Source organism: Lepidochelys olivacea (assembly GCF_965140295.1).
Source record: "Lepidochelys olivacea isolate rLepOli2 genome assembly, chromosome: 2".
NCBI lineage: Eukaryota > Metazoa > Chordata > Testudines > Cheloniidae > Lepidochelys > Lepidochelys olivacea.
In genome coordinates, this window is record NC_140412.1 from 53404511 (window position 1) to 53423660 (window position 19150).

The 19150-nt window shown below is 41.5% G+C and overlaps 1 protein-coding gene across 4 annotated transcripts in view; it reads left to right on the top strand.

Moving 5' to 3' along the window:
* LOC311516632 (tumor protein D52-like) overlaps positions 1-19150 on the top strand; it is a 195208-nt gene that overhangs the window by 55585 nt on the left and 120473 nt on the right. For 3 of the 4 annotated variants that reach the window (XM_084620909.1, XM_084620907.1, XM_084620908.1), the window contains 2 exons: positions 923-971; positions 3115-4717. In XM_084620909.1, coding sequence (XP_084477035.1) covers positions 923-971; positions 3115-3231 — 166 coding nt within the window. In that variant the 3' untranslated portion in view covers positions 3232-4717. Of the gene's footprint in view, positions 1-922; positions 972-3114; positions 4718-19150 lie in introns of those variants that run through there. The other variant, XM_084620910.1, reaches the window with a different exon arrangement.

Genomic DNA, 19150 nt, shown 5'->3' on the forward strand with positions numbered 1-19150 from the left:
TCTCACACCCCAAACTCCTCATCCCCAACTCTGCTGGGTCATGGGCATCAATGATTTTCTTCAACTGGGTTGCCAGAAAAAGTTTGAAAACCACTGCTTTAGAGTGACTGGATGTGGCTACGTTGTCTTACTGAACTAGTTAACTTTTCTAAGCCAACAACCATCAGCCTGTTTGAAGAGTCTATGAAAAGTGACTAATGACAAGTTAAATCTGGCATTCTACAGTACCTTACCCCTTAACTTTGTAACTCTGTCACTGAGTTCCAGGCAATAAGTAATTTCACTGAGAACTTCTCGTGGTTTTTTTAATTCTGCTGTTAAGCAGTGTAAAGAGTGATTGCCTCAAAGGTGGTAATAAAATGAGCTTCTTGGCTTGCAGTTGAAAGTTCTATACATGAGTTGTATTTGAAGCTCTTCAACTGTACAGTTTAGGTCTAAAGCAGCAGTCGGCAACCTTTCAGCAGTGGTGTGCCGAGTCTTCATTTCTAATTTAAGGTTTTGCATGCCAGTAATACATTCTAATGTTTTTAGAAGGTCTTCCTATGTCTTTAATATATAACTAAACTATTGTTGTATGTAAAGTAAATAAAGTTTTTAAAATGTGTCAGAAGCTTCATTTAAAATTAAATTAAAATGCAGAGCCCCCCGGACCGGTGGCCAGGACCCGGGCAGTGTGAGTGCCACTGAAAATCCGCTCCTGTGCTGCCTTTGGCACGTGTGCCACAAGTTGCCTATCTCTGGGCTAAAGTAACTGTTTACAAAATGTGCAAAAGCTACTATCCAAAAGAGATATTAATCTAACGGCTGTCAAAAGCATGTTAACATAGGACAGGGAAACATGGATGCATTGTCCCAAAACTAACCTAGTATTATGCTCATGTTCTCACTTTAAGAAACTAACCACTGGCTTTTTTCCCCATAGAAATTCTTCTACTTTCAAGTCATTTGAAGAAAAGGTTGAAAACTTAAAGGTAAATTTAACTAGCTGCCTCTGGAAACAGTTGTTTAATGGGAGACTTAAGCTGGGACTTTCGAAGGAATCAAAATGTGGTGCTCAAATCTCTTCCCTTAAAATTCAATGGCAGCTGGGCAACTAGCCTCTTAGGCTACTTTTGAAAATCTGAATGTAGTAACTTGACAAACAAGTAAACAAATGCTATGAAATGCAGGGATTTAGCCAACTGGCTTCATGCCAGAAAACCCCCAGTTGGGAAGACTGACTGCTCTCTGGTCTGCTTGTATGCTCAGAACGGCACAAATGGGCTGGATCATGCTGTTTTCAGTTCAAGGCAGTTGCACCTGTATTTCTCCTATATGGTCCAAAAAAGGTCACTCTTGCTGACTCCCTGCCATTACCTTTGGACGGAAACATGCATCTCTCTCCCTCCTGATCCCAAAATATTTCCACGCTGCACAGCTTTACAATTTAGTTGTAAATTCACCAGCAAAGTCAGATTGGCTAAGCAGGCCTGCTTTTACTTTTTTCTCCTCTGATGGTAAGCAATGTAATTGACCACAATTAAGTTAGCGCACAGCTTTCTAAGCAAGTACAATTTTTAAGGGAAAAACATTAGTGAGAGAACATATATAAAATAGTAAACCTACATGCAAATAGGCTTATTAGAGATCACCCCAATTCCAAGCAGAACTCTGGCCAGAGAACAGCTCTTCAAACCCCACCAGGAGGTTTTTCAGTGGTTACAAGTTGATAACTGGCTTGGTGCAGAACCAGTACACTATGAATAGAGTTGCTCTTTTATGCCATTTGGGCTTTGATCCTGGGAATAGGTAATTTGTAGACAAAGATTCCCATCCCAGGTCAAAGCTTCAGTAGATCAGGTCAGGAGGTGGATATTTGCATTCCCCTCCTCCCAAATATTTCCTAGGAAACCTACTCCATTAACAGCTCAGTCTTGTCTTAGCCCATTGTTTTAAAGTCTTCTTTGACGCTTGTAAAACTTCTCAAAGTTTACATTAATCATGTCTTCCCGGACAAGTTAGAGTCCCACAATAACACAAACCTGCATTTTTAATACAGTGAGGTTCTAAGATACTTCATTCAATAAAGGTTGTCTAGGAAACTGCCTTTCACACATAATAGAGAACCTGGTCTTTGTATATCCAGAATCTATACTGTTTTTAACTGTAGGGCTGAAAAGCTTTGTATTCTAGCTTACACTGGGTATGCAAACTCTTACATGTTACCATCAGAAAGTAAGGAATATAGCTGTGCAATTCTGTTGTAAAATGTACATGATCTTAGATTTCACTTTCAGGTAAGGAAGCTGAAGTTGATGCTGAGGCCTCAATAAGCAGAGATCAACATTGTGTGGCTGTTCAACTAACTTTTTGATATAAAGGCCTTCATATTATGGACCAGACTGCTCCTTGTACAGGAATTTGGGGTTCTGGAAAAGTACATAAAGAACTCCTTTCCCCTTTTAGCATCTTGTATAATGGCTTGTTGCAATCTGAGTTTAGGGACTTCTCCTTCCATGAACTCTGGGAATGCATCTCCCTAGAAGGGAGGTGGTAGAGGTATGTGGGAGTGATGTGGGGTAAGTGTGTTACACACCATCTGAAGGGGTGTAGCAGTGGAATTGCTGCACCAAAACGCCAGAGCTTCAGGAAGCGTCCTTGAGGCTGAATGTTTCTTGGAGCTCCTCCAAGGTGGTACATAACAAAAGCTAATCTTGTTTTAACTCAAAATGTTCCAAAACCTCTGTAGGATGTCTCAACTTGAAGTTGTACAATCTTCATAGAGCATATCTGAATATAGGCTGTTGCAACAATCTGGTCAGGAGTATTTTTGCAGTACTAAAGGCCAAGGGAGACTCATGTGTTAAGCCAATGATTGGAGGGTTGCAACATTTCCTTCAGAGTATCTCCACCTAGCTTCTTCCACCAAGTGGCACTGAGTGCTGCTTCTACCACAAGTATTGTAGAGGCAATCTGATCCTGGAAAAACTGTTCGGGGGGAATTTATCCTGTGGAGCCAATCTTAACACTAAGGCATTGTTTATTGCAAAACTTGTTTGTTAAAATACCTGGCTATCTAACTGTATTTGCAGTTATCCTTTCTGAAGGGTTTATCTAAAACTATCTGTATTTTAGTCTAAAGTTGGAGGAGCCAAGCCTGCTGGAGGTGACTTTGGAGAAGTCTTAAACTCAGCTGCCAATGCTAGTGCCACAGAAACTATTACAGAACAGATACAGGAGGAGACCCAGTGAGATTCCTGCCTTTGTCCTGCTACCCACTGCCAGATGCTACAAGCAAACTCTAAGCACATTTGTAATGTTCTTCACTGTCAGTTTCCACCAGATGTGCTTTTACTTAAGCACTTAGCTTTATATCAATTTGATAAAATAGCTTGTTTATGGGTTTAAAATATTTTTGGAACTAAAGTAGATTGTATCAGCCTGGCTTTCTGGGGGGAAGGGACATTTTTAATCCTTTTCAAGTACTTAAAGGATATATCCCTGATTTTAAAGGCAATCTCTAAAATATTGTTTTGAAAAACTTTAGACAAACTTTATGCTGTACATATAGTATGTGGATTAATAACTTTCTTTTGGATGCTGTGATTATTAGCAATTGTCTTCACTTATAAGAATTGTCATTCTACTTTTACTGCCAAACTGAAGGCTAACTTCACTCCTTTGGTGGCTTCAGTGCAACAGTTCCCTAAATTGGACATCACACTTGGAAGATTACTCTAAGCTGCAGAAAAAGGATTTCTGCTTCAACGTGATAAATAACATAGTTATAGCAGGTTTCCACAAGTGTATAGTAATCTACTGTAGTCAAAATCGGAGTCCTAAACTGGATTTGGTGCACATGGGGCAAAGGACATAATCCTAACTAGCATTCAGACTTACTGACTTCTCTGTGGGTCCTATGACTAGAGTTAATGTCCTAAGTGTGGGTTTCTCAGAGTACTTCAAATGAAAGTGAGATGGCTAATGCTGCTGCTCTAGTATCTGAGCTAGTTTATTTACCCAGTACACTATTGTGAGTTCTTCACTTGATGCTTTAACTCCTGAATTATTCTGCTGTGATAAAATGGCAGTCTTGTAATAATGGTCTCCAATGGTGCTGATTCTAAAACTTCTATTCTAGTATTAATATTGAATCTTACACTATAAAACATGGAGTAGAGATGAAATGTGAACACATTCGTATAGCTTAGAATGTAGGAATATGGCTTTATGAACTTGGCCTTGAATGGCTGCAAAAAATATTTCTAACAAGTCATTACTGATTAATAATTCCAAGACCATTATGGGAAGTTTTTCAAAACCTTTCACCATGCTGTAATAAACTTGCACAGCATTTGCAGGCAAGAACCATTGCTCTAGGAGGTAGAGGACCTTCTAGATGCTCAAACTCTTTCATGCTCTCAAGACTCTTGTAGTCCTACTCTTTGTTAGAGGCTTGAAAATTAGTAATACTGTTTGCACCACTGGAGACTCCACTCCTGCTTAACCATTGAGATCCACTCTTGAAACTTTACCCATTTCAAAGCCTACAGCAGACCTTGTGAGAGGGCTATGTTGCTTTACATATTGACTATATCCACTTTATGTACTTTAGAAGTTGCTTGTATTATGTACATGTCTGGCACATGTTGGTCATTATCAAATTGTAACTTATGCCAAATGTCTCATCACTGAGCTTGGAATGAACTGGAAGCAATTAAAAAAACTAACTGCAAAAGATCTGTCTTATGCATGTCAAATTCCAAAACTGCTACACAATTTTCTTTAGACACCATTGTACTGCATTTCTGACAAGCGCTTTGATAGCACTTCACTGCTAGTGAATATGCTCAGTTACATGTGAGCAGCTTAATAAAATCTTATACATGAGCATTGCCATTCTCATTAACAGCACAGCTGTAAATGCAGACATTATGAAAACTCCTCTTTGGAAAAGTCATAGCTACCTATAGGCCTAAGCTTTTTTTAAAATCAATTTGAAAGGACTGAATTCACATACGAAATATTCATATGCCTAATCCTCTTTTCGGTGATGTGATGAAACACCTGAATCCTGCCCAAATGTAAACTGAGCTAGCAGTGTAGGATAAGATGAACGGATACACCTTGGAATCCTTAGGGCTTGTCTACACTGGCAATTTACAGCACTGCAACTTTCTTGCTCAGAGGGGTGAAACCCGCATGAGCACAGCAAGTTTCAGTGCTGTAAAGCACCAGTATAGACAGTGCACCAGTGCTGGGAGCTCTCCCCCTTATGGAGGTCTGTGTTTTGGTTTTTTTTCTTAAGAGCCCTGGGAGTGCTCTCTCCCAGTGCTCTGCCACGACCACACAAGCCACGTTAAAGCGCTGGCACGGTGCCAGCGTAGACTAGCCCTTGGGCAGTAAAATTCCACTTAAAACATTGGAAAGAAATCAGAGGAGCAGTTTCAGTTGACACATCTAGGGAATGTTTTCCCACTAGTGTGAAATGCGATTAGCAGCTCCATCGAAGATGTCTTCAGTACCTGAATCCTGTCAACTGAGACTTCTCCTCCCAGAGCCTTGACTTGAAATGGCTGAAGCCATCCTGGGCATCTAATTTTCTAGAACCACAACCTAGTCAAGATCCTAAGCCAATTAATAGTTACTCCCTGCTTTTGAGAGAAGTTTTTATGCCCACTTGGTATCCAGGGCACCTTCTGTTGGAAATGGGACCTATCTGCAAAGCTGGACCTTTGTGCTAAAGATAAATGCAATGGTTTGTAATTGTCTGCTAGATTTAGTAGCTGATCTCCTAACTTGATATCTCTATACCTATTCTACCTGTACTGCTACTCATTACTCAGTTCTTAAACTTTCACTACCTGCTTCCTTCTTTATTACTAAATTTACCCATTTCCTGTGTCTCCTTTCACTTTCCAGTCTCTAAATGAGACTTATCAAATACAATATGCTTACTGTCCAGTCCAGTGACCTTTGTACTAAACTGCTGCTTTTACTTTGTCATGGATTTTTAGATACCTTTACTGTCATAATGCTATCTAACTTTCTTAGTTATAACAATCTTTACTTTCTTTACAGAAGCCAGACAACTGGTATAGAGATACTCAGTCTGGTCTCTTCTAGGTATTTAGCCCTAGACACTATCTCTATTAGTTTGTTTGAAAAGATGGAGTTTGTAAAACAGCTATTTTACAAATACTTAATTTTTATACAAGATTCATTTTCACAGATAATCAGTACCTAGAATGCACCTATGTTTCCTGGCCTAAGCTTCCCTATGTATGTCTCCTTACTGAAACTGCTCTTCTGATTCCTTTCTAACTCCCATTACAATAGAACCTTAGAGTTACAAATACCCAGGGAATGAAGGTCAATGCTGAAATGTTTAAATCTAAACAAAACATTATGGTTATTCTTTCAAAAATTTACAATTGAACATTGACTTAATACACCTCTGAAACTTTACTATGCAGAAGAAAAATACTGCGTTTTTTTTTAGTTTACATTTAAGAGTACTGTATTATATTTTTTTTGGAGGGGGGTGTCTCTGCTGCTGCCTGATTGCATACTTCTGGTGATAAATGGGCATGTGATTAGCTAGTTTGTAGTTCTAGTAGTCATAACTCATTCACCTCAAGATTTACTTATTAAAGTCCTTTTCCTGTTTCTCATAGATATCTTGACTTCTCTTAAACTCACCTGCTGCTAGACTGAGCCTTCAGCTTGCATTTTGTGTCTAACTTAGCTTTAGAGTAGGGGGATCTCTTCCTTCTTTGTGCAGGCCAAGTCTCCCTGATGGTTCACAGGCTAGGATTTCACAGCCAATGTGTCAAAAAATTAAACAGGAAGGCTTGTCAGTGCTGTCTAGGCCTTGACACACTTGAGGAGGTCCTTCACTGACAAAGCCTCTGAACTGTACTATTGTGGCAGCTAGTCGTTTAGGACTCTCTCTACAGTTTTAGAGGGAGCAGGAACAAACCTCCTAGGCCCAGCTGACAGAGGCAGGCTCCTGCTCTGAAAAATATCTGTTCTGACAGCAGTTTGAAGTTGTGGCTTGTGCCCTGGAGCCCACTAGCCTAAGTAAGTCTATTGATCGAGCCCGGGCCTATTCTTTCCTTCCCAACTGCGGTACAGATAGTCTCTTCGCCAAAACCCAAGGGCGTGAGCAGCCGTCCTGACAGTGATTCAATTGTCAGCCGCTGCCAGCTGGTTCCCAGCCTGCCAGGCCTGTTGGCAGATTCAGCCTGTCCCTCAGTCGCGAGGGAGACTTGCAGGGAAGCAGGTGCCTTGTGCGGAGACAGTAACGGGGCCCTGGGTGTGACAGCCCAGCCTGGCGGCGGTCTGAGCGGCCCCCGCGGCTGCGGGGACGGCCTGGCCCTGGGCCTTCGCCCCGAGCGAGGGGCAGCGAGTCTCTCACTTCGCCCCACCCCCACCCCGGGCCGCTCCTGGCAGCGAAGCCCTCACAGCGCCCGCGAGGCTGACGCTGACCGGCCGTTTCCGCACGAACAGGGCTCCCCGCGAAGGGGGGGCCCTTCAGCCAGGCTCCTCGGGCTGGAGCCCCCGCCTCCTGTCCCCTGTCCCCGGGCGGGACACGTGACGGTGGGGAACTTCCCGCCCCCGCCCTCAGGAGAGGTGGGCCCCAAGCAGCAGGTGCTGTTCCCTCTCCAGCGCCTTTTCTCTCTTCCCCAGAAGCCCCCCCCGCCCTTAGGCGAACGCCGACTCCCGGAGCCGACCAAGATGGCGGCGAAGTTCATGCGCGCGAGGCGGCGCTCTCGGATACCCCCGTGCTACTCTATGGTTGCCCGCGAGTCCGCCGCCTGTGCGTGACCGAGCGCAGGAAGGGTCAGAGGTCACGCCCCGCCCCTCCGACGGACGCGCAATGGCGACGCGGAGCTGGAGCCGCGCCGCCTCGTGGAGCCGGACCGGGCAGCTGCTGGGTGCGGCCAGGCGGGGCAGCAGCCATGGAACCTGCGACTCGCCCCCGGAGCCGGAGAAGCGGCCGAGCGGCCTCACCAGCGCCTTGGGCGCCGGCCCGTGGCAGGTGAGAACGCAAAGAGGGGGCGGTACGAAGCGGAGGGATCTAAACGGCGGGGGCAGAGGAAGCCGCGCTGTATCACGTGACAAGGGGCGAAGGCGCTAGTGGCGAGTGGTTGTCACCTGACGCGGAGCGAGGGGCGGGGCCTAAGTCGTAGCGCTACCCAGTGCGTGCGCCGCAGGGAGTCCTCGAGGGAGCGCTCACGCAGCGCCCCCTACGGTGCGTGGGGCGGGCCTGGCAGCTGGCGCTTGGCGCGTTCGCAGGGGCATGACGGGCTTCGCTGCTGCGGGCTCAGCACGATTTAGTGCAACAGGAGTGAAAAGCCCTGCTTAGATGAGCGCGGGCGCGTGTGAACCCTGTTTTAGCGGGGAAGTGGAGCTTGGGGGGGGGGCTTCAGGGGAGGGTGACCCCGGCTTGATACGTGTCATGTGCTAGCCTGCAGCTGACCAGGGTTTGCAGGTGCAGGGCTCCTTCTCCCACCCCCCCACCCCCGCTGTTGGTGTGTCACTGGTGTTACCAGTTTTGCCCTTACTTTGGGGTATGTTCATTTGTTAGGGTCACTCTTTTGGGGGCGGGAAGTTCTGTAATTCTATCAATGTACTGCCTGTGTCATTTGTGTTCTCCTATGGAGCTCTGCTTCTCCCTTTGGCAACTTCCCTCCCAATGGAGCTATCCTGCAGGATCTAATTTCCCCAGGGCTGGGTTCCTCCAGCCTCAGAATCAGATGAACACACACACATGCATTAACAGAGCATGTCTGAGGGGAACGGGTTAATCAGCACTCCCAAGCTGACCCCTTGTATGTCGCTGGACTGGGTCGAGCAGCACTTTCAATCTGCCACCCTCATATGTCCCAGGTTCAGCCCTTTTCCCCACTTTCACCTTACAATTGTTTTGGTAGTAACCCACTTGATGTGCAAATCCCACAGGATATTTGGGTGCTGCAGGGGAGCCAAACAAACAAAACAGTTATAATATTAAATCAAACTTACATTTGACTAGGAAAGTCAGGTTTAGAAAACTAAACTTGCCACAGAAGGCTATGCCTAGAGAAAGCGAGAGCTGGGTTCTCACCACTCCATGAAGCTTGAATCAATTGGGGTGTCCCAGGTGGTGGTTGTTGTGGTAACTGAGGGTCCAGAGTGCTGGAGACAGGCAGAGCCCCCAGCATGATCAGTCAGGAGAAGATGAAGTCTGAGTGGAACTGATGCAGATGTTGGATCCGGCCATCAGAACACTTACTTGAGCATGGGTAGGGGGTTTTCCTAGAGAAACAACAGTGGTTCAAGGGAGAACACTAGATTTGTTTATGGGTAAACTGATGGCCCAAGGGAGTATACCAAAGGTGTTTTGTTCAGACTAGACAATAGGAACTGTTCATTCCTGGCTATGGGTGGTGTACCTTCAAGGGAGCTCATAATGCAATTAGGCAGCTTCAGTAATTTGGATACCAATAAAGGATTTATTACTAGAATTGGTCTGACAGCTACTGAGCTGGGTATGTGCAGGCGTGGGGTTATTAACATCTGGAGCAGAGATCCCCCATCATGTAGTGCTTTCCTGCTTTTCTGGTCCCAGACTTCAGTGCTGTTCTTGCCTTGGAATCTCTGTTCTCTATTCTGTCTGCTAATGGGGATGCCTCCCTGTCCCATCTTTGATGCAAATGAGGCTAGGGGAGTGTCCTTAATTCTGTAACCCCTGTTGGAGCGCAGGTGTGTGTGTGTTTAGGTGTGTCTCCCACTGCCCTTTCATTGCTTTTTGTAAGTCTTTCTTCTGATCGGCTTTGGTTCAAGTAGAGGCTGGGAGGGTGTCCTTCGTGAGTCAGACAGGTTCGATACTATGCTCTGGTTCCCCAAGAATGCGGAGCTGACAGGTAACACCTGGCCCCAGGTGCAGGGCTCCCCCCGCCCCATCTGTCTTGGGTATGTCACTGGGCCCCAGGTGCAGGGCTGTCCTCTTTCCCCCTTTCCCCCTGCTTTCTGTGTGTCACTGGTCTCCAGGTGCACAGCTTCCCCCACTGTCGGTGTGTCACTGCGCCCACATGTAGCCCCCACTGCCCCTGGCAGTGTGTTCCTGGGCCCAAGTGCAGGCCCCTTCCCCCCGCCTACCGTCAGTGTGTCACTGGACCACAGGTGCAGGGTTTCTGTTCTTAGGAAGAATGTGAGGTTTAGATTTTCTTTCTTTTAGCAAATTCTGGATCCTGTTCATTTGACCAGTAAACAAAACAAGATTAATGTAAGAGAAAATCATATTAAAATTCATAATGGAATAATCAAATCCGCTTTCAAGTCACGTGTTTTTCCTTCTGAGATCAGAGAGTCAGTTTCTCCTTGGCCAAGTTCACCCTACTACCAACATGTAATAAAGTAAGAGCTTTTCATGCCTGTGGAAAAAAAAGTTGAAGCTTGCATGGGTATCTTTTTAAAGGGATTCTATCAACATGAAATCTAACCAATTTAAAAATAAAAATAAAAGTACAAGTAGTTTTATATACTGCGATTGAGTACCCTGCCAATTATTGTTAAATAGGTGAATGTGGTAAAATATTTTTCTCTACCATGTTGTTGTGTAATAGATCCAGGCAAACAAAGGGTGAACTGACAGTTGCAGGAAACTGGCTGTTAGTGTGATTATTTATTATTTGTATTAGCATAGCATGGAACTCTACATGATTGTTGTTAAATGCACAAAGTAAAATATTGGGGAAAATAGGGATTTTTTTTCTTTTATTGGTTTAAATTATAGTAATCGAAGATGTCATATGTAACAAAAATAGGTGAAGCATTTTTTGATAGGTGTATGGCTTTTTAAAATTGTCTAATTTGTTAATGTGAATTTCAGTTTTACATACCTATTTTTTTAACTACAATGTTTGATATACAAACACTGGAGCAGTTCTTTTAAGTTCTGATTCTGCAAGCAGACGTATGTGGGCTGGTTTCAGTGGGTGCTGCTAGGATGCAGCTATCCGATTTTAGGATTGGGACCTCATATGTCAAGCTGAGCCTTAATTCTAGTGGTTAGATATCATTTTTTTTTTTATGCCCTAGCTAAACTGATGTGAATTCCTAATGTTGATTATCTAAATGGGTTTAACTCTTGCTTGTATCCCTTTATTGACTTAGTATATGTAAGTAAGGGTTAAACCAGTTCAGTGTGTCTCCGTTAGGGATTTACACCAGTTTTAACTGTATACCTTGGTTTAAAAGTCAATCTAGTTAAGATGGTGAATTTTTCTAGTATAGAAAAGATTAAAGTTAACGTTGCCCTCTGCAAAAATAGCCCATGCTATAAAAAGCCTTCCGCTTACACAGGCTATTGGGAAAGAGTATCCTCATTAATTGAAGGCAGACTGTGGCCTCAGGGCCTCTAAGAATAATGGGATGTGGCAGCCATTTTTGAAAGAGGGTGAATTCCCCTGAAGATTTGATGCACCAATTCTGCAAACAGGTAAACTTACAAACAGGCAAAAAAATCACATTTAATCCTAGATATTTATTTTCAAAACCTACCTACTGTAGTAGATCTATGCAAGAGTCACCTCTTCACCTGTTGTTGTGTTGATACATAATCTTGTTTTTATAAATACACATTGATAACAAAAGGTTAGAAACCCTGCAGGAGCTCAACTTCAAACACTCTTTTAAAAATGTATTACACAAAACGAAACAAAGTTTACGTAGAAAAATCAAAGGGCATAAAAGATAACAACACTGTGGAAATGTCACACTGGAAGGAAGACCAGCTACCTGTGAAACAAACCAATCCAGAAATTGACGCCACATTTTAAATCGATTTCAGAATGCAACCTTAGCTATAGAGTTATGGCAAGTGTCTCCATTATACATATATAATTGCAATATATGGAACATGATTCATTATATGCAGTCAGATATTCGATAACGTATAACAGAAATGTTTTGCCTCTGTAAACTGAATATCATCAGAATAGACCTAATCTATCAGTAAGATATTTGCCATGGGCTAGAATTGCTTCCAGTGCAGTCAGTAACAAAATTTCATTGACTTCACAGGGGCCCAGATCAGTTACAAGTTGTGTCTGTAATAAAACTAAGCAATAGAAAATATCTGAATTCTATACTGAGTACATCAGCTTGTCTCGCTGCTTGGTATGGGACACAGCGAAGAATGCCAATCTCAGGTCAGACTGCCAAAATACAGGGCGTGTACCCCATATGGGAGGTTTACTCTATCATAAGATTTCACCAAGCCAGTAACAAATGTGTGCTTCAAAAATATTGTACTAGTTATTGTGAAACCACAGACAATCCCTCTCAGGCCCTCTAGCTCCTCATGTATCACCCAAACAAACCAGACTTCAGTGATAAAGGATTATTAAAACCAGAAATCACACCTATATTGGGTTCTTCAGTTCCAGAGAACAGGCACTCATCCCAGGCCAGAGTATACTTCAGATCTTACCCAAAAGCCATGCTGGTAGCCAATCCTCTATCAAACTAAAAACTAACAGTTTATTAATATAAAAAGAGAGAGGAGAGTTATTAAATGGTTAAGCTGAATTATAAATTACAGTTGATTTCAGAATCTTTAGATCAGGCTAATAACAGTGATGTTAAATCTGATAGCTTGTAATAAGGCTCTCTGGTTCATCCTAAATATTGGGGTCCTCAGTCCATTGTTCAAAGCTCCCTTTTTTAGAAATCGCAGTCCAGAGATGAGCAGGAAAGAGGCAAGGAGATGTGTCAGTCTCCAAGTTATACCCCCAGTTTATGTGCATGGAAAAAATACTGGCTCAAACCATGGAGTCTTGATCACATGTTCTACTGCTGAGTCACTGGCCAGACTCCTGTTGAGTCACTGGCCCTCCATTGTCCATATGCTCTCTGAGACATCCTTGGGAGGAGCCCACGGGAACAGTTGATTCTCCTTAATGGCCCAGCAACATGTGGCTGGCTAGTCTTGATGTAAATGGTTCGGGTGGGTGTTATCCAGTAACACAACATGTTTATTAACAAGAAAAGGAGTACTTGTGGCACCTTAGAGACTAACCAATTTATTTGAGGAGGTGGGGCTAGAGGTGGAGGAGGGGCTGGATCTGGGCTGCAACTGGGGCCAGAGCTGGGCTGGGAGTGGAGTGAGGCTGCATCTGGTGTCAGAGCTGGGCCGAGGACATGAAGTGTACATCCGCTGTAGCTCATGAAAGCTTATGCTCAAATAAATTGGTTAGTCTCTAAGGTGCCACAAGTACTCCTTTTCTTTTTGCGAATACAGACTAACACGGCTGTTACTCTGAAACCTGTTTAGTAACAAGCACACAGAACAATTTCATAACTTCATACACAATGGTGGTATACACATTTGAACAGGATAATAATACTTAGCAGATTATAACTTTTCCAATGATACCTTACAAGACATACTTTGTACAAATTTATTGTGATTGTGCAATACTGGTGATAATAGTAATATAGTAATGGTCACCTTCCTTTTTATACAGTGTCACACAGCTATAAAAGCTTATTAATATAACTGACCAAATATATATCTCTGTGTGGGCCAGGTTGTGTCCAGGGCATAGGCAGAAACAGGGCACTTCAGGCATCTCCCTCCCCTTTGGACCTCAGCAGGAACCAGGCACGGTGAGAGTCCTTGTGCTTGAGTGCAAGATCTCCTTCGGTCTAGTGTCAGTGCTACCAGAAGCCACTGCAGAGGGAGCTGGACCATGTCCGTGGAAGGGGTAGAGACACCCGTTAGAAATGTTTACCAGTGACCAGTATGAAAGATGGCAGAGCCCTCACCAGTAAAATTCACAGGCAGTGCCCTAATGAGAAACTCAGCCTCACCCCACTCTGAACTGCTGGGAAGGGGAAGATGGATGCTGGGGAGCTATCTGCCCAGGGGCGCCATCTTGCATATCAGCCTATGACTTGCAGGTGTCTGATATACCTGAAACCACGTGACTCCCCCCCTGAATCCTGGAAGGGAAGGAGCTTTTCCTCTCTCCTCTTCCATCCCCGAGCCTTCTGACTGTTGGGAATGTGTGGGCCCTGGCCATTAATTACATAAATGTTTGGGAGCTGGTTCAAGGATGGGTTGGTTCTCCTATGTACAGAAGCCAGTTTGGATCAGGGTATTTCTTCACTACGGTTATCTCAAGTTCTCTACACTCAAGTTACTTCTCTTGAGTTCTCGTACCTTGAGTGAGAGCAGCCACTCCGTGAAATAACACTCATGTTGTTGCGGTCATACTGGCACTGTACTTACTCGTGTGGTGCTAAAACTTGGGCTGCAAATGGAACCGGGGGCAGAATGGGGGATGTTGGAGGAGGGGGCTGGAGCTGGGCTGTGACTGGGGCCAGAGCTGGGCTGGGCGTGGAGTGGGGCTGCATCTGGGGTCAGAGCTGGGCTGAGGACAGAGTAGGGGATGGGGTGGAACTGTGGCTGGGGGCAGAGCTGTGGTTGGGTGACACTCCCATTGGGGCTGGCCTGGGCCCCACTATGCACCTCCCTGCCCGAACGTTCCTCTGTGCCTCCCTGTGGGTCGCACCCCACAGTTTGGGGACCACTACCTTAGGTGGGCAGCACAAAGAGGAAGATGTTTATTCCCCATCTCCACTATGTAGCCATGTAAGGACCAGGCATATCCTCGCCTGCAGGGAACTGTCTATGAGAGGGTGTGAAGTTTATGGGTAGTTTTACAATTTTATGGAGGAATGGTAGCGAAGCCACACTTAACCACAATTCTCTGACACAACCTTAACTGGGCAAAAGAATTGGAGTATCTGCTAAATATTTCACCTCTGGGAGGTGGGGGAAGGGGAAGAAATCAACAAAATACAGTGTAAGAAAGAAGAAAGCTTTTAAAATTCTTGTATGGTAGGAATTTGTGGGGGAATGAAGGTACTTCAAAATATTTGAGATAAAAATAAATGTTTTTTAAATTGGGTCCCTAGTGTCATGCTTTTTTGGAACCCTTTTGCAAAGAGTGCATACGGAGATTCTACACTAAGTTTCTGGGAAGGATTATTGTAGATCACCACTCTTATATTTTTCCATTTTGGAATTTCGGAGAAAATACGTTTTAATTTTCATAACTGATTTGAGCTTTGCCAGTTTGAAAGCACTGCATTAACAATATGACAGTGATATTGCCTAAACAGATAATCTATGTCTGTACACAGTAGAAAAGTAGACAAATTCCAGTTTCCCTATTTACTCGACATGTACTTCAGCAAAGCCAATTGAAAAAGCATCACATACACTAATTATTACATTCTTTGCTAGGTAGTTTTCCAATTTTTTCACACGACAGCAAGAGTCACCAAGCTGCAAGCTCTGCATTTTAATGTTGACATTTCTCCATAGTCAAGCATTCCCTGCAGCTTCTGTGTGCTTCACTATATTGGTATTATTCTTTGTAAAGCTCTGTATTATTTTATTTTTATTTTTGATTTCCAATTTGCACATTTTTTTAAAATCTAGGGAAATTAACAAATAAAAGTTTTCATTTAAAGTTAGTTATGGTTGCTCAGTTCTACTCTAATAACATTTTGCTGAAAAGCTAGCAAATACAATGTTAAGGTCAACAGCCACACTTGTTTCTCTACTTACACCAATATAAAACTTAACAATTTTATCTATTACTGTCCTTTTTACACAACACATGGTTGACAGCCAAAGCTTTAAAAACTACCATGCAGTCTTAACTTTGATACACCTACAAGAAGAACAGGTACATTAGAAGTTGTTCTTTTCCCACCTATGAAATCTATTCAACAAAATCTTAAAAAGAAAATACTTTTAACATATGTCCTTGTATGCATATCAGATTTAAGGTTGCGTAGTAGTTTATGAAGACCTGCCTATTAGGTAAGAGTTGATGAGTTTTATGTAGATGTTGGTAGAGAAACAAAATGTGGTTGTTGCTCTTAACTGAATGTTATTTATTTGCTAGCTTTTCAGTGGTTGAGAAAAATGTTAAAGTAGAACAGAGTAACCTTAAGTTACATTAAATGAAGTCTTTTGCTGTGCGATAGACTAAATAAAGGGTAAAATGTTTTGTTAATAGAGTGAATAACCTAAATTTTGTAGCTCAGTATCTTTAAGTGAAAATGATTATTACTATGACCTCTTTTTAGTTGTTTAGAAAAAGAGTGCATTGGCACAGTATTAGGTTCTGTTTGCTCCTGTTGTTTCCTTAATACTAATAGAAAAAGAGATACCAGGTTCACATTTTACATTTAGGCAAAATCTTAGAACATCTCAAATGTTTATTTTAAAACTATTTAGTAAAGAATTTATGTCTGTAAACCTAGTCTCCGCTCCTTAAATTTAATGGAATGTGAGTTGTTGGAAGCAAAAACACAAAACCAAACCAAAACGAAATAAAACCAACAATGACCCAGACTCATAACCCTCAATATCTCACTTATAACCACAAGGTGGAGGTAACTGAGCAAAGAATCCTCCTTTGTGGAGTTAGGCTAACTTTAGTTTTATTACAGCAGAGGGCATCAGTTCTTTTAAGACCTAATGGAAAAAGTACTGTACATTTGGGGGATTTTCTCTCAGGTCAGTTTTAAAACATACTACAATTGGGAAATGTTGTAATTGTGAATAACTAAGTTTGAGATTTATAAAAGTGCCTAAGTGACTTAAGATCACAAGTCCCTTAGGCAGTGTTGAAAATCTCACCCTTAATCTTCACTTTTATTTTGATTTTTTCTTATTTATGAATGTACATACGTTTTATCATACCTGTGTATTGAATAGTTCTTTTGATTAACATTGCATCTCACTTGCTTGGCTGAGGCACAATGCTTAACACGTAGATCTCATCTTCTGTTCTCCATGTCATTGCATATTTATATTAACATTTCAATTGTGTATGTGTTTTTCCATCTAAAATTATGCTGTGATAACTGTTTTTTATCTAAACCTTCTTGACCTGTAAATTATTTTGCAGTTTCTGTATCTTCTTCTGCACAAAAGGTCTACTGGTCTATTTTCCCTGAATGTGAAGGTTTTCTACATCCATTTGAAGTTCCCTCCTCTGGATCTGTGGTGATATTATTGTGATGATCTAACTTTTCTTCCTCTATAAATGAATTTTTGATGGAAAAACACAGACAACATTTCTAATAATGATTACATTTGTATTAAATTACATATGTTGTTTAACTTTAAGAAAAAAACTTTGCATATGTTTGTTAATCCCTTATTATGAGCACATTAATTTCAAAATAAATGTTGAGGTGGACATTAAAATTGGTAAATGAACACTTTGTTTAATGGAGGCCAGCAAACCATGTGTTTCGGCTGCAGTCCAGAAAGTACGTCATCATTTAGAGCCTTTTGTGGTGCAGTTTCTCCCTTCTTAGTCTAACTTAGATGGGAAGATAGTGAGAGAGCTCCTACTTTTTACAGGAAACAGGGATATTTGTTTGAGCTGACAAATCACAATAAGATCTTATAAGGTTATGGCGTTTGTGGGTTAGCCCGTTGTAGTTGTGGTAGCAATACAGCATGTAAACAAAGTGATGTCACTACTTTCTACTACATTCAAATGATAACTGATTTGCCTCACACTAGGGTTACATAAAACTGGGACACAGGAGCAGCTGTGGTGAGAGCATACTGTGTTTAGATAAGGTCTAGCAATTATACTTTAGGCTTGTTCAGAGGTAAATTGTACTGTTTATTTTCAAAGTATAATTATTTGTTATTGTTTTCTAAAAAGGATTACATGAAAATAATAGATATGAAATTATAACTCCTTTTCATGTAGGTGCGTCTTGTCAATTGGGGACTATGACTTTCTTAATATTTTCAAAAGAAGGAAATTATAGACATGAGTCCCTACTCTTTCTTAGTACAAAAATAAATAAATACATTTTCTCTATTGAATATGTGTGGGTAAATAATAAATATATGTTTAGCATTACTATATTTTTCTGCTTCATGACATTAAAATTTTCTCCCAAAACACAGAGATATATATTAAATTAATGCTGATCTTTATATGTTCTAGATGCATAATTCTAAGGCTACAAGAGACCACTGTGATCATCTAGTCTGACCTCCTGTGCTACACAGGCCTTCTGACATTCTGTGAACAATATTGGTGCAATATAATTAACAAGGGCATATGATACAACATCAGTATTGTTGTATTACATTATTTTACCACCTACATATATTTATTAACATTATGACACCATAACATAATTTCTGTTTTCCACAGTATTGAAGGGCTGTTTTTTATATATCTAGACATGTCTATGAAAATGCCTCTGACTCAAAAAAGGCAAAAGTCACAACATAAAATATATTATCAGAGCCATAGAAAAAAAAATTATACAGCAAAGAAGTTTTGATTTAAAAAGAGGGTAATTCAGGAAAAGGTATTGTATACTATGCCAAACATAAAAATAAGATGGCTGTCATTTAAAAGCTGCCTACATGGTACTTCTTGAAGAACATCATAATTAATAAGGAAAAAGGAAAATAACATGTACAGTATAATACTAAACAGTTGGAATGCTTCATATATTTGTCCACTAATTAAATGATAAAAACTAAGTTGTCATGTCCTATTCTAAACTTGTAGTTGAAGTTTAATCTTTAACTTCATATTTTCTGATTCTTTTAATAGTTTGATAGAAAGCAACCAACATGCACATTTGAACAAAGTTTTTTGTGTTGGAATAAAAATCTCTGGTAAATTATTTTCCCTACATGTATAATTTTTAATATTTTTGTCAGCAGTCACATGCTAATCCCTTTCTTTTTCAACCAGTGGCACATCCTTCCATAGTTGCAATTCAGGGGATTAAGCAATTAACTGTGAAGAAAATAATTTAGATGTCCAATATATGCCAGCAGATTTTCACTGTTATTCAAATATGAATGTAAGGTGTTAGAAAAATGGTATAGAAATGTACTGGATTGTTTGAGAAATAGTGTGTGATCATGTAATTAAAGACTACATAATAGATTTTAATATTGAACGGTGCCATTGTAATAATCTAGTTTGACCTCCTGCATGATACATGCCGTAGAATTTTACCCAGAGATTCCAGTATCAAACCAATGACTTGTGGTTGAACTAAAATGCATCTTTTAGAAAGACAGCCAGTCTTGATTTAAAAT